General features: G+C 37.0%; 3 protein-coding genes across 4 annotated transcripts; 2 read left to right on the forward strand and 1 right to left on the reverse strand.

Annotated features, from left to right (window-relative positions):
* Nucleotides 1–279: 279 nt before the first annotated feature.
* On the reverse strand, nucleotides 280–3779 carry dynlt2b (dynein light chain Tctex-type 2B). 2 transcript variants are annotated; one of them, XM_068320364.1, is made up of 6 exons: nucleotides 3641–3779; nucleotides 3265–3398; nucleotides 2610–2679; nucleotides 2202–2265; nucleotides 2034–2126; nucleotides 280–1865 (listed from the first exon to the last, which is right to left on the reverse strand). In XM_068320364.1, the coding sequence occupies exons 1-5, from the start codon at nucleotides 3685–3687 to the stop codon at nucleotides 2079–2081; spliced, it is 363 nt and encodes a 120-aa protein (XP_068176465.1). In that variant the 5' UTR covers nucleotides 3688–3779; the 3' UTR covers nucleotides 280–1865; nucleotides 2034–2078. The 2 variants fall into 2 exon arrangements, with proteins under 2 accessions (XP_068176465.1, XP_068176464.1); XM_068320363.1 differs by having other exon boundaries at nucleotides 288–2126.
* A 1987-nt stretch (nucleotides 3780–5766) lies between these two features.
* Nucleotides 5767–7711, forward strand: si:ch211-276k2.2 (receptor-transporting protein 2-like). The gene is made up of 2 exons (XM_068320362.1): nucleotides 5767–6011; nucleotides 7082–7711. The coding sequence occupies exons 1-2, from the start codon at nucleotides 5863–5865 to the stop codon at nucleotides 7407–7409; spliced, it is 477 nt and encodes a 158-aa protein (XP_068176463.1). The 5' UTR covers nucleotides 5767–5862; the 3' UTR covers nucleotides 7410–7711.
* A 760-nt stretch (nucleotides 7712–8471) lies between these two features.
* LOC137599308 (5-hydroxytryptamine receptor 3C) lies at nucleotides 8472–12977 on the forward strand. The gene is made up of 11 exons (XM_068320164.1): nucleotides 8472–8512; nucleotides 8644–8718; nucleotides 8900–8954; nucleotides 9178–9341; nucleotides 9798–9842; nucleotides 10082–10188; nucleotides 10334–10503; nucleotides 10760–10923; nucleotides 11152–11362; nucleotides 12212–12397; nucleotides 12509–12977. The coding sequence occupies exons 2-11, from the start codon at nucleotides 8692–8694 to the stop codon at nucleotides 12796–12798; spliced, it is 1419 nt and encodes a 472-aa protein (XP_068176265.1). The 5' UTR covers nucleotides 8472–8512; nucleotides 8644–8691; the 3' UTR covers nucleotides 12799–12977.
* Nucleotides 12978–15448: the final 2471 nt, after the last annotated feature.

Consider the following 15448-nt stretch of genomic DNA (forward strand, 5'->3'; position numbering starts at 1 on the left):
ATGGAGTCTAATTTTTGTCTATTAACTGCTATTTATTTTGCACCTGAAGAGGACCATTTGTCAACATCTACAGCCTTCAACATTATTTAATCTATGAAACACTAAAACAAAATTAAGGGCACAAGAGAGAGTGACGTTTATTTTTATGTATTAAAATGAAAATAGATGAGAATGGCACACGCAATGAGCTGTAATTAGCCCTAATTCTGGTGGTGTACCCCACTAGAATTGGAGATAACCAACTGAGATAGGCTCCAGCAGACTTGTGATCTGCAAAGGAAGATGAGTGGCTGTCAATGAGTCAATTGTGATTATCTCATCTACAAGAAAATGGATGAATGGAAGGGAATAGCTCAACAACAACAAAAAACTTTATTTATGACAGTTTTAGACTGAACATCAGCCTTCATGAAACAACAGTTAGTGTTTTGAATGTGGAATTTCAAGCATGACTACCAAACGCACACAGCTTTTATTGTTGTACAAATCAAACAGGTCGTGTTGTCACAGTTCTGAGGTAAAATCTGTTGGTGTTACAGAAAAAATAAACACATCTAGTTGATAATAATAAGTCAGTGTAACACAAAATGGGTGACCGAGGGAGAAGAGTTCACATGTGACGGAAAACATAAGGAAATGATGTGATTGATGGAAACACGATAATCTTCTTGCATGTCAGTCATAGCAGACAGGTAGATGAAAATGTGCATCACTCAGTTTTGTTTTTTTTTATGTTGCATTATTTGATTGAAACATTATATAAGTTAGGAATTTTATTTTGCTGACTTGGTTTGATATATTTCTTGTTCTTGCATCCTTCCACCAGAATTGGAGCTAATTACTTGGCTCAAGTATTATCGTTCACATTTCTCATAAATGGCAGATGGAACCCAAAAGCACACCAGGATAGAAGGCAGATGCAGCATCGAAGATGCAAAATGCAGCATCTGCCATGTTCAGTGAAGCACCCAAGGTGTAATAGAGACATTGTTAAGAATTACAGCTGAAAATACTTCTAGGAATGAAATACATTGAATAATGCAGTCCTTACTAATTTATGGAAGATCCCGTTCTCACTGTTCTTTTTATTGACTTGTTTTTTTTACATTTAAGATATGTAAAACCATGCCAGCGACAGCTGCCCAGCAATGCGGTTCCCGGTTTGAGTCCTGCTCTGTGCAGAGTTTGCATGTTCTCCCCATGTGTGCGTGGCTTGTCTCCAGGTTCTCCAGCTTCCTGACCGGTCTCAAATTATCCATAGGTGTAACTCTGATATTCCTACATGTGGCTCAGAGTGCCACCCGGAGTGTACCCTGCCTCAGCCCCTAGTCAGCTGTGATAGGCTCCAGCAACCCCATGACAGCGGAAGTGGATCTCAAAAATGAATGAATGAACATCTTTTAGCTCATTTAACCTTTTGAAACTCATTTATCGCTGAAACTATTTTCTTGTTTATTTTCTTCTTTGTGTTGTCATTTCACATTCATTACTGTATATTCTCATTATATTTTTACTGTTGAACATTTAATCTCCTACTTTTGTCTTGCTATTTATTGAATTTAACTTTAATTACCATTTAAAGTTTTGTTCGGCAGGCAAAAATTTACTTTTCAAAACAACAAGTAAAATCTCACATTTGTTGTATTTCAATCTTCAATCATTTTATTTCTCAGTGTAATAATTTATAGTGAATATAGGTACATCATGACATTCAGAGATTTTTGTCTTGAAGTCATTAAAAAGAAGCCACGTTTCCAACAAGTTCTTCCTGTCCTGACAGTCAGGCCTTGTTCACATCCACATGATCTTTTGATGACTGGAGGTCAGAGAGAACTCCGAAAAGCTTGAATTTCATGAGATGAGCCCTTTAGGTGACAGTCTACATACATTATCAATGCAAATATCCACACTCTGTGTGACATGAACAATATCAGAACATAACAACTAAATACAGTACTGTACACTCCTTGCTTTAGATCAGCACATGATGAAACTAAACTGTTAATGATGAAGAGTCTGATTGGAATGCCCACCTCACATTGCATCTAAAGGAATTCTCCATCATGCTTCCTGTGACTTCAGTAGTAATAGATTCCAAAAACTGCCACTGCACAGAACAAGTTGTCCTACAAAGGTAAAACACAATCCACTTAGAATTAAATTTTTCTTCACATCTGAGTGATGAGAACAAAAACACCTACACTCATGAAAACATCTTCTGCATAGTTGTCTGTGTCAGCATCCCACAAACACCTTGACGACATTCTGATAACAGAAGAAAATGAAGAGCATTAAGAAGCTAGTATATTCGAGAAAAAGAAACAATGTAAGTGAATCCAAATGTTTTTCAATTTCACTGAGTTTGATGATGTAAATAGAAAAGGAAGCGATGAGTCAGTATTTAGCTGCCAATCGTAAAGATTCAAATGTTACTTTGAAAATGTTATTTCTAAATCAGTAAGAAATAATTCAGACACCAATTAAATTCTAGAATAAAATACATTAAAGCTCATAACATAAAGGTTTCTTTACTTTGGAGCAAAAATACTAGTAGTTCCACATTGACAACTATTTATTGTTCACCAAAAATACACAAAGTAGGCACTCACTTGACACCTTGTCCTCGTTGTTCTCCAAGCACCACCTGAACGACAAGCTTATATCTGTCAAAACCTGCATCTGTGGAAGGAAAGAAAGGAGCTATAAAACAAGAACATGTTTGTTTCAGAATGGATTTTAATTTTTTTATCATTATCTTTAAAGCTCTTAATGTAATAGCATCTTCACACATCTCTAGATGTATATAATCTTGTGTTTCGTCCCTTAAAATGTGTTATTTATTTAAATATTTTCTGCAACCTGTGCATTTTATATATTATCTTTTTGTTTCCTTCTTCTTATCCTTCTCATATGCTTTATTGTATTTTCACCTTTGCTCATGTTTTTATCTTTTGCCTTGTCTGCTTTTAATTTTAAGTTTATGGGGAAATGACTCTCTTTAACCCAAGATGGCACATTAAAAAAATAAACAGGACAATTCTGCACAATCTAGTTTTATTTGCTGTTTATTATAATAAGGAGAACATTTTTATATCTACGTAGCCAACATCCAGAAGTCCTTTTCTGAGCCTTTCACTGGTATTCAAATCAGAGAGTGCAATACCTTCTTTTCTTACTGGTATTGAAAAATCTTGATAAAAAAAATAAAATAATAGTATTTATATTTTCCAAACAGTAATTGCACATTTTATACTCATCACCCACTCTTCACTTTGTCCTTAATGCTCTCCGCCAGTGACTGGGACAGCTTGGAGACTTCCTCCGGGTCGTACCACATCCCGGACAGCCGTTCCCTCACTACTTCACGAATACACTCCTTCACGACGGCTGGTTTAAACCTGGACAATCGAGCAACAGGAACTGAGCACAGGCCAAATGACCATAAACCATCATGGATCAACTGTTTACGCAAATTGCAAATAATGTCAGTCTACATCGTTATTGCGATTATGTGCTCTATATTTAATTTGTCTAAACGGGAACGATATATATATATATATATATACTGTTAGCAAGAACCGGGTGGCTAAAGGCTAAGATCGTTGTTAGATGTAAACATTCATCCCTGAGATTCACTCACTTGTGCTGATGAGGAGGTCGGATGAGGTAGGTACCCGAACCCTCCATGGTGTGCAGGTAGTGTTAGCTACATTAGCTACAACAGCATAGATAGTTTTATGGAAAACAAGTCGGCACTATGACGTTCGCTTTAAAGTTTTACCGGTCACCATAGCGACGCATTATCCCAGTTTCCTGTTTCAAAATAAAAGTACAGAAACTACTTCTTTTTAAAATCAAAAAACATTCAACGTTGTCTTTATACACTGTATACACACACGCGCACACACACACACACACACACTCACACACACACACACACACACAGTATACCATCATCAAGCGGCAATAGTTCATGAGGTCATAACTAATTGCTGTACAGAAATGTACTTCACAATAAAAAAAATCTATATTATATAGATGTATATATTAATATATATCACTATATATAGTAACATATGGTGATATATATGTAACACAGTATATATGTCATATATATTGTAATATATATATATATATATATATAAAGGTATTTCACTATGTGGTGTGTATATATATACACACATACATACAGTATTTATAGTGTATATATGTGCGTATATATATATATACAGTATATATATGTAACATAGTTGAATAAGTTGTAGTTAAAATCCCGCTAAAATGGGGAAACTACGCCCTCTACTGTTGTACGTGTCTGCTTCATGCCTGCTTCATGTTAGCGAAGCATGATGGGAAATCCTCAGTAGGAGGAGTTTCATGAGACAGGTAATGTCCGTGCGTCTGTGGACAAAATAAATTATAATTTTGAAAAGCACTTAACAGTTAATCTGGGATACATGCCTGAAAGCAAACAACATTAGACTAACTCTGTTACATTTTGTGTCAGGTCAAACATTAACTCTGTGTTCATTGTTTCACTGGTAAAGAACGTGTCCAGTACAGCTAGCTGACAGGTGGTGTCGCTGTTTCCCCAGACAGGACATGTGCTTTGGTCCACAAATGACACCTTGTACACTGTCTCCTGTGTCCATTTGTTGTTGAACGCAGGTATGTTGCAAGTGTTATAATTTAATGCGTATTTTTTATTGCAAGTTCATGTGATTTGGTTAAATAAACTAAAATAATATAAAAAGATGGTAACAGTTAATGGTGGAAAAATATGCTACGTTTATTTTGTATTTTATTTTTTTAAGAGGAAAAGAGATTTTCTTTGTTCATCTGGCTGTATAAAAATCACTTTACGATCACTAAATCATATACGTATAGTATAGTAGCCTATATGGGAAATCCTCAGTACGCTGGAGGATTTTCATGAGACAGACAGGATATGTGCTTTGGTCCACAAATGACACCTTGTACACTGTCTCCTGTGTCCATTTGTTGTTGAACGCAGAATAACCCCCACCTGAGCTACATCGGTCACATATATATGTGTGTGTGTATATACAGTATATATATATATATATATATATATATATATATATATATATATATATATATATATATATATATATATATACACACTGTATAGTGAAATACCTTTCTGTACAGCAATTAGTTATGACCTCATGAACCATTGCCACATAATAGTTTGGTGGGCCATCTCTGCTAGATCTACATTTCCTTGTCAAAAATTAAGGTCCTTCTGATCATTCTGTAGAAATTCATTTGATAAAGGGAAGACTAGTTTCTGCTCTTGATGACTTCAAGGAAAGGAATCCTATTGCACACTAGTAATTCCTTCAGTGACCAATCGGTTTTCGTTAGCAGAAATCTTATTTTCTCTGTAACTCTCCCTCACTTGACAAAAAATGACAGATAATGATGCTCATAGCAAACGTATGAGGAAGACAGGAATATCAACAGAATGTGATTCATCCTTCCACCTGCAGATGGTGGTTTTCAGTAATGTTCAGTTTCGTTTTTCATACAACTCAGTGAAGGGCTTAATGGCAGCAATCGCATTCAAAAGGCACATTGATTTTGCCAACAAATAAAAATAATGACATTTTCATAGCAATGACTTCCTTTTATATTATTCGTGACCATTAGGCTGTCACGCTTTTATATAACTGTACTACTACAATTTAACTCCTGATTTCCCATAACACAAGCAGATGTGAAACTTAAGGAACATACGATTAGTTTCATTTTCCCAAAAATGTCTTTTGGAGGAGTATATAAAGTCTGTCAGGGTGAAGTGCCTCCTCGACAGACACCAACCCGACCAACACAGACAGGATGGAATTGTCCAAGTGGCTTGGTATTTTCCAGCAGAAAACAATGAATCTGAAACCAGGAGACTTTTGGCAGCTTCAGTTTGATAACTTTCTGGTTCCTAACTTCCCAAACTCAGGCTGGCAGCAGTACATCAGGAGCACAAGTGCAAGGTAGTTTGTGTGTTTAGACAGTGTTGTGTATGTATGGTTAATATATTTTGTGTGGAGGACACACAAGGATTTTCAAGTTATGATTGTGTGTTTGAGTTATTGTGTGTGTGTGTGTGTGTGTGTGTGTGTGTGTGTGTGTGTGTGTGTGTGTGTGTGTGTGTGTGTGTGTGTGTGTGTGTGAGTTGTGGGGGGGTGATTTGGTGACAATAGTGAATTTTAATATAAACCATTTAATTATAAGACAACAAAATCTGTTTTTATTAAGAAGTATGTTTTACATAACAGATTAGATTAGTTATGGAAATGAACATCAGGTAATTCAAGGATGTTGTCATGGTTCTGTTATTTTGGTATGCTCAGAAGGCTTTTCCCTCAGAGGGTGCCTGATAAATCTGTCTTGTTTCTGTGATGCTAGTGTTCCTAATTCTCTCTCAGCTGCCTTCCCCTTTCAGTGTTTGTGGACTTTTGTCATTTTCTGCTATGTTGATTTGGTTTTCATTGCTCACTCGTGTTTTTTGCCTGAACAATAAAACTGTTGATTTTTACTTCTTGTCAGTCTCTGCTCCTATGGGTCCAGACTCGAACTATCCTTAACAGACATGATGTTATGTTATAAAAAAAAAAACCCTTATGGAATTACAGTAGAATTTCAATGTATTGAGAAAAGAAGGCATCACTGTGTATATTTTACACTGCTAAAATGATCATAGCTTTTAGACTGACAACAGCTGAATCACACAGAAAGACATGGCCATAAGATATAAAGCACCATAGGTTCTTTTGTAAAAAAAACAACAACACTATTTTGATTCTGTTTAATACTGTATAAGCAAAGTCACAACAACCTTTATGCAATGTCAGTTGTTTGTTCAATTTAATAACATTTGTTCTCATCTAAAATGGTCATGGCTGTGAACTACACCCTCACCACAACAGTTCATACCTCTGATCATGATACACAGAAGAACACTGACAACACCACCTTCAAAATGTTTTGTGTTCATGTGTATTTTTCTGTCAAGGAAGCCACTTTTTCAAACAAAAGTGACCAAATCTATTTTGTAATCAAGGTTCAGGTGCAGCCGATGCGGAAGAAGTTGGCCTTCCAATCAAGTGAGCATTGTCTTCCACATGTGCCTGGTGAATGGACGAGGCACCGTCAAAGTGAAGCGCTACAACCAGAATTGCAAGACTTGCACCGCAGCTCCAATGGAAGAGCCTAATATCACCGATGAAAACATCCACATCCTTCTGGAGAACCTGGTGAAGAAGATAAAAGTGAAATGCTACCATGAGCAGCTGGAGAGGGCAGACAGACCTTTTGTGAACATAGTTGTTAAAAGTCCCCATGAGCCTTCTCATTGTGAGGGCTGCATTGCAGGCATCTGTTCAAAGTAAGATAACAATATTCAATTAGCCTTTTGCTTATATGAGAGACAGAGAATTACTTATTTCAGGCTGTCTGTATGAATTAACTTAATTAGCCAAGCATTAGTTGTAACATTGAGATTTTACTTCTTGTAAAGCTTTTTTCTTTATGGTAAAGGTCTTATGTTTGTAAAGTGCTCGAGTGAATATACTGTATATTCCTGTTTTTATTCTGATTGGACAGCAATGTAATGAATTAATAAGAAGATAATAACAAATGTGTTTGAGATTCATGGATTATGTATTTGCTCTAATAAACAAAATGATCTGTCAATGAACTTTGAGCTGTGTGTGTTCTTTTTCATTTTTTGGGAGAGGGGGGGGTGCATATTGCACAATTTTAATTTTGTTTCTGTTTATCAAAAAAATCTAAAAGGTCCTTATTTTCAAAGCAGGAAGTTTTGGTTTCTGTACCATTGTAATGAACACTAGATTAATTTTAGAAATACATAATATATTACATCTTTTTTTATTTATTATTTATCTTATTTGTTGAGTGTTCATTCTTTCTGTCTTTTGTAAATTGTTTTGAGAATTGTTATGCTGCCGCATTAATGGAAATTTCCCCACTGTGGGACTAGTAAAGGAATATCTTTACTTATCTTATGACAATTTCACAAACATAAAGTATAAAAGAAAGGTTTACTATAAAAAAGGATCAGTAAAAGTGAGAGTATGTTAGAGCTGTGTCACCTGTTTTTGATTTAGACAATATTATGATCAAATGAAAAGAGCTTGGCTCTTATAAGGCGTGCTTGGGGTGAAACCAGAGGACACCTGTTTCTCACAGGCCACCAACTTTTTATTTTATTTGTGTGCTACGAGCAGGCATGACACCAAAGCCACTGTGGTTGGTATTCACCATGCGAAAGGCACACTCTGTGGTACAACACAGTACCAGGGATTCATCTTTATTTGAATGAAAATAAAAGTTTGCTTGGAGAGGTTTCACATTTCCCACCTAATTTACCAGTGGTTTGTTTGTATCATGCATGGGTGACAGAGGCACTATGTATATCTTGGCCACCAACGCTGCACTTCAATCATGCAAGAGCTAGATTTCCAGATAAGTGGTGAGTACACGTATGTGTGTTGTGTGGTTATTTATGAATAGATTCTGCATGCTGTTGAGATCATTCTATATCTATGATAATTAAAAGCCAATGTTATTATAAAGTAGCGTCATTATTCTGTGATTCTGCAGATGTGTGATACTGACATCTTTACAAAGAAGGATTGAACTGTTAACATCATGACATCCAATGGTATTAGAACGAAGGTAACACGTCTTCTAAATGAGCATGTTCTATATATTCTGAAGTGTTATGCCTAAAGCTACTGTATATGAAGAATCTTATTTTCTTCTACAACTGACAACCTTTTTTTAAATAATACACCTTCATTTAAGTGGTTTTAAGGGTTTTTGTTGCGTATCCTAACGGTTAATTGTTTTATTCCAGTGTATCCCTCTGTCAGTCACACCTATACTGTTGATGTTCCTCATTCTTGCACCAGGTAAACATGTTGGTAAGAACAATACTAAGATTGGGAATGAGGTCTTAGATCCAAATACCTTTACAAAGTGAAAAAAAATCATTATCCAGTCCATAGCATATGTACAATTTGTCTGCCAGCAGATATTTATTATTTATGTTAAAAGTTGTCATGATGAGTACAATGACAAGTACATTTTTAACCTACTCATGTTCATTTTCATAACTGGACTTCCTGCCATCAGTTTTGTGTGATGCCATTAAGCTGAACTGCTCTGAGCCCAACCAGCCTGCCCTGCTGAAGGCTCTGACGCCGGTCTTTAACCTCAGTGCCATACGACCTGTCATGGACACGGCAACCCGCACCAATGTCAGCACTTTCTTCACCTTGTATGGGATACTAGGAGTGGTAGGTTCAGCTCTGTACACAAAGATGAATCAGAAGTAAACTGCTGTGGACTGTACCTCTTGTTACTCTGGGCTACAGCGCAATATTCTCAATGAAACGCTGCAGAGTTAAACAAAATTCAGTAATGGCAAATCAGTAATGATAATGTAAAATTTCAATACAACATTTTTGATATTCTGTCATTACAACAGCAGCACTCCATCATCATGTAACTTATAATTAGACTCATTCATTTTGCTGTAGTCCACTCTTCAAAAATGATGCTGAATCTCGTTACACAACAACTGTCATCCCTTGTGTTCCTTAAAGCAATTATTTATTCAGTTGTATTTGTCCTCCACACCTTAAAGGCCAGTCTCTGAAAATATTGTCTGACATTAAACCGGACAGACATGTAAAAAAGTTTGGGGACCTCTGCGTAAGGTGGTCCCCAAAGTAGCTTTTTTTGTCTTCCAGGATGAAAAGTCTCAACTATTGCTAACTTACCTTTGGCTGAGTTATGTGAGTACTGTACTGCAATAATCATCTACTCATTCATTCATGGATGCATGTATGTGCGTGTGTGTGTGTGTGTGTGTGTGTGTGTGTGTGTGTGTGTGTGTGTGTGTGTGTGTGTGTGTGTTTATTTTATTTTATTTTTGTTTGTTCATTCGTTTGTTTGTTCATTCATTCATTCCAGTGATCATTATGTCTTTATGGTACGTCAGTTCAGTGCTCTAATACATTTTCTTTTTCATTAGTGGTGGATGAACGAATTTGTTAGTTGGGATCCAATCCAGTGCGGCACAGACAGGATTTCCCTTCCCAGAGATAAATTCTGGGTGCCAGATATTGTGATTAATGAATTGTAAGTATTATGAATATAAAGAGATCATTCATGCTACCTTTCAGTACAAAATAATTACTTATTGAGACATAAATTAAATATGCCATTCCAATGTTTTGTAGGCATTGTTGTAAATTCATTTCTTGGTTTCCGGATTGTTTTACAGTGTGGATGAAGACACAGCCCCACCTGTACCGTATGTGTATCTGTTCAGCGATGGGTCTGTGCATGACGCTAAACCAGTCAGGGTTGTTAGCTCCTGTAACCTCGATATCTACACCTTCCCCTTCGACATACAGAACTGCACCTTGACTTTTAACTCCTACCTCCATTTTAGTAAGGCCCTTCGCCAAACTATGATTTTGATATGTTGATTTGGACAGAAGCTTGAGAAATGTATATGTAAGGAGGAAACTCATTAAAGAACTGTCCATTTATTAACCAATCAATGTTTTTTGTTGAGATAATGTAATAAGAAATTTTACGCTTCTAGCATGGCCTCTTCTTTGTGAATTTTCTGTCTTTTTTTGTTTTGCTTTTTGTTTTTTGCAATGACCTTATGGAGTATTATATTAGTCTATTATCTCCTCAGCAACAGATGTAAAGGTTTTGCTGGGGAAGTCTGTGGAAAACATAACTAAGTATTCAAAGATGGTGATGACCACCATGGGGGAGTGGGAGCTGCTTGATATCACCTCCAACAAGTTCACCTTAGGACGTGATGATGGAGAACCTGTTGATGAGCTTGCGTTTCATGTGGGTTGATTGCAAACTGGAACGTAAAATGAAAAGCTGTATTTGTATTTTACTTATTTTATTTTATACTTCAGAACAATAAGGCTCTAGAAGAGTTTTTTATTCTTTAAAACAACGTTGGATGTGTGTCGAATTATCAACAGTGTATTTATTGTACTATAAGCATACACTAAGCACCAAAAATGATGTCAAGTACAGGAAAACGTGAAGCTATTTTTCCGTCTCCAGATCAGAGTGAGGCGCCGCGCCACCCTGTATGTGGTGAATCTCTTGATTCCCAGCTGCTTCCTTATTACGGTGGACCTCTTCAGCTTCCTGCTGCCCCCCCAGACTGTGGACCGATCCTCCTTCAAGATGACCCTCATCCTGGGTTATACGGTTTTCTTGCTTATCATGAACGACCTGCTACCCATCACTGGCAACTCAATACCTCTCCTAAGTCAGTTGTATTCAGTCTCACTGAAAGTTCTCTGAAAGCTGTTTGTGTTGTTGTGTTGTTTCCATGCTGTTATTCTGCTGTTGCTCCATTTGTAACTATGGGTAAGAATGACGCAGCGTTAGGAATGGAGGCTGATAGCTGTGCCATGTTAATGAGTTTACTGAATGACACAATGATCAGGCTTCTTTTTTAATACTAAAACCAAATTCACAACTGTCTTGAATATGCTCATAGAAAAGGAAATTGAGAGGAACTGAAATGAATCTAGGATAAACTGCTCCTGCAGTGTTCAGTTGATGTCACCTGTTCTGTAGGCATCAATGGCCATAATTACCACAGCCAGATACTGTGTTCAATTGATGTTTGGACTTGAATATAATTGCTTCCTTAGACTAACCATATGTTCTGCATGAACCAATTCATTTGTTTTCCTGAAGTTGAGATGATCAGTAACTACCTTATCTTTAGTCACTTATCGAAATGTGGGTCACGGGAGCCCATCCCACCTGTAATAAGTTGCCAGATTAATGCAGGGCAAATAGAAAGACAAATATGCATTCACACTTGCGGTCATACCTACAGTCAATCTACAGTGACCAATTTACCTAAGTTTCATGTTATTTATGAGGAAAGAAACTGGAGAACCTGGAGCAAACCCACGTAGATGCAGAGTTCAATATGCAAACTTGACAACAAATGGTACAAGGAGGAATTGAAGCAAGAACCTTCTAGTTGTGAGGCAACAGAGCTACCCTCTGGGGCAAAGTGCTACCTGATGTATTTGGATGAAACTTTTTAAAAGACATGAAATGTTTTGTGATGGATGATGGCTTCACTTCTTCTTCACAGACGTGTTCTTCTCTCTCTGCCTGGCTCTGATGGTGGCCAGTCTACTTGAGACCATCTTCGTCACCAATCTGCTAGGCAGCTCTTGTAACTTCTCTCCTGTCCCTCGCTGGGCCCAAGTGGTTGTTCTGCAAATTCTGGGCAGGGTTGTCTGCCTGCCTCAGAAGACTAAAGAGCCAATAGGTTCAGGTAAAAAGGTCAATACAGTATGTAGTTAAGTATCAAGTATTAGTAGAGAAACACAAGCACTTTGTAGATTGAAGACCTCAGCCTTTTTTTATTTTTTTTCTCAAAAAACAGGTTTGAAACTCAACACTGTGGCACCACAACAAATAGCTGACATAGGGCCTCCAAAAGCAGAGGAGCCAGTAGAGGAGACTAACACTGATCAGGAGCTACGGAACATGAGCAGGGATCTCACCGCCCTCCGCCTCCAGGTGGAACAACACCTGGGTGGAAGCCAGAGCTCAGAGGAGTGGATGCAGTTAGGTTTCATCATAGACCGCCTACTGTTCGGCCTCTACGTTCTTTTCATTTCAATCAGTTTCATTACTATTATGGTTATCTGGTTGAACTCATACAGTCAGTAGACAAGTGACAGCATTAAAATATTGTAATATGGCTATGTATTTAGAATATTTGTTATAGGAATCAAAATGTGTTCATATTCCAGTTACTGTGTTATTCATAGTTGCACATTGTCATATAATCACTAGACTATGGCTTTGAGCCATTGTGCTGCAGTCTGCAATTTGTGAATGGAGACAGCTGGAGGAAAAATAAATGTGGTATAGTGTTTGATTGACTTTCCTTTAAAAAAAAATGGCATGCCTCAAAAAAAGAGAACTGAATCTTTCCCACTGTAACCTTCTTGTACATGTCACCAAGCACCACTATAGTACAAGGTGTTCTAAAATCTACATAAAAAATATAAACTACAGAAAGGAACTTCAGGAGCCAATCAGATTTGAATCAGCTAGAGCACCTCTGGTCCCCACCCTAGAACCACCTATACCAACATCCAAAATCAACAGCCAATATAGTCAGACTATGTACACTCAAACTCCGCCAAAGTACAACAATGAAGTGAGTCACCTGAGAAAAAGTACCTTACCGTCACCTTACTTGCAAAAACAATTTTAATTACGTCATATCTTTTCCATTTGTGTAATCATATACAGAGAAAACCACTAACATGGTTCTTAAATAACACACTAATAAGCACAACAGTGGGTAATGGAGTGTATAACTCCCATAGGTAGAGGTGTTAAAAAATAAAATGGGTGAGTGGTTACACAGGTGTGCAAAAAGTCTTTTACTTATTATGCTCTTCATTCCATCTCCACTTTAGGAAGAATTACAGCTCCAAAACTTCAGTATAACAAGAATTAATGTTGTCATAGATTCAGTTGCTTATGACTACAACCAAAGTATCACCACTTTACATTATATAGTGGATTTGGATGATTTGCAGATATTTAGTTTATTAAATTTATTCACATCATAGCAAATGCACAAATATATTAGTACCAAAGCTTAGAAAAGATTGTTTGCACCACTAGCTTATTTTTATCTACAGATCCCAGGCATGCTAACACATATAACCACATCACATACATTATACGTATCACATTATATTAGGGAAACATACAACTCAACTTCAGAAGCACTGTATGCTCATACATTAATAACAAGTTGTCAAGATGTAAAATTAATCCTGACAAAACTGATAATTCTAACCTATATTCCATTTCGGATCTAAACATTCCATATTCAACAAGTATATCACAATGATCTTGTCACCATGTCACAGTCTGCATTTTCCACTTGCTCCTCCTCACCTTTTTGCCAGCTACTCACTCCTTATCAGACCAAACTCCACTCACCTGATGCTGCCACTGGTTCCCAATGGACCATCCATTTATATTGCTCTCACCATGCATTCTCTGCCAGATTGTTCAGTATGATTCATGTGTGACTTTCTAGCATTTTGGAAAGCCTTCCCAGTATTGACTCGGCCTGTTTCCGATTACCTGTCCTGGATATCTGGACTTCTGTCCCCAACCACAAACTGCCTATTCCTACTTGAATTATGTCCGTCCATCACCTTTTCTCTGTTTTGCTGACACACTTTGTGAACTAATAAAGACCATTACCAATCTACAGGTCGGAGAGTGCTGCTTTTGGGTCCAAAAGACGTACTTCTACACATGATTTCCTGTGCTGAACATAGAGGAGCAGTTAATGAAGTGACTCAGCAAGTTTTTTTATTTGCCTGAGACCGATATTCCATGCAACAGTAATAATAGGAAAGAAACATTTCGTATAATGTACGTATGTAGGTCTGAACAAAAATCAGCTCAATGAATATGAAATCAATTTATTGTGCCCCTCAATTGTAAGTTTGGATGAAATAGTCTGCGGGATGACTAAATGTGAATGTAAAAAACACAAACTACATCACATTTTATATTATTATCATTGTGTGCTGCTGCAATTTAATAAGGTTTTCTTTTATGGAACTTGAAACACTTTTGGTAACAAAAGATCATTTTTCATTTTTGATCTTAATGATGCTGCCTTACATACAGTATATATGCTGTGGTTAGTTGATGACATTACCTGAGGTGGATGATGTATGCTCGTACAGCCAAACAGTAATTTTGTTAGTTTTGTAGTCTCTCTTCTTGTCAATTTGCATGTTTCAGAGTCAATGTTTAACTGTCATTAAGAATGGCGACTGCAGACTTTGTCTTACAAAACGCTTTCAACAATGCAAAAGGATCTACTGGGCAATGTACCAATAAGCAATATACACCAAACATTGACCCTCAATCACTGACACTCAAGAGTCTTAACAACATAACAACAAATGTAGCAGTATACAACACTGGAGCCAAGGAACAGATTCTAACCCCCACAGATAGAGGGGTTTAAAAATACAATGGGTTGAGTGGTTACCAAAGGTGTGAAACAACAAGTCCTGTCTTGTCTTGTGTGTGTTTATGGTCCTCTGTACATCACACAGTTTTGTGTTTCTTCTTCTCCTTCTTCTTCTTCTTCTTCTTCTAATAACTAATAATAAATTTAATAAACAACAACTCATTTTTCTGTTGTGGCTTACACTCAGATATAAAATTACCAACTGAACATGCACATCGCTGTGTTTGTGTGCGTGCATGCGTGCGTGCGTGCGTGCGTGTGTGTGTGTATGATCTTTGTTTTAACTCATAGATCTGT

The sequence above is a fragment of the Antennarius striatus genome, chromosome 7, assembly GCF_040054535.1.
Source record: "Antennarius striatus isolate MH-2024 chromosome 7, ASM4005453v1, whole genome shotgun sequence".
Classification (NCBI taxonomy): domain Eukaryota; kingdom Metazoa; phylum Chordata; class Actinopteri; order Lophiiformes; family Antennariidae; genus Antennarius; species Antennarius striatus.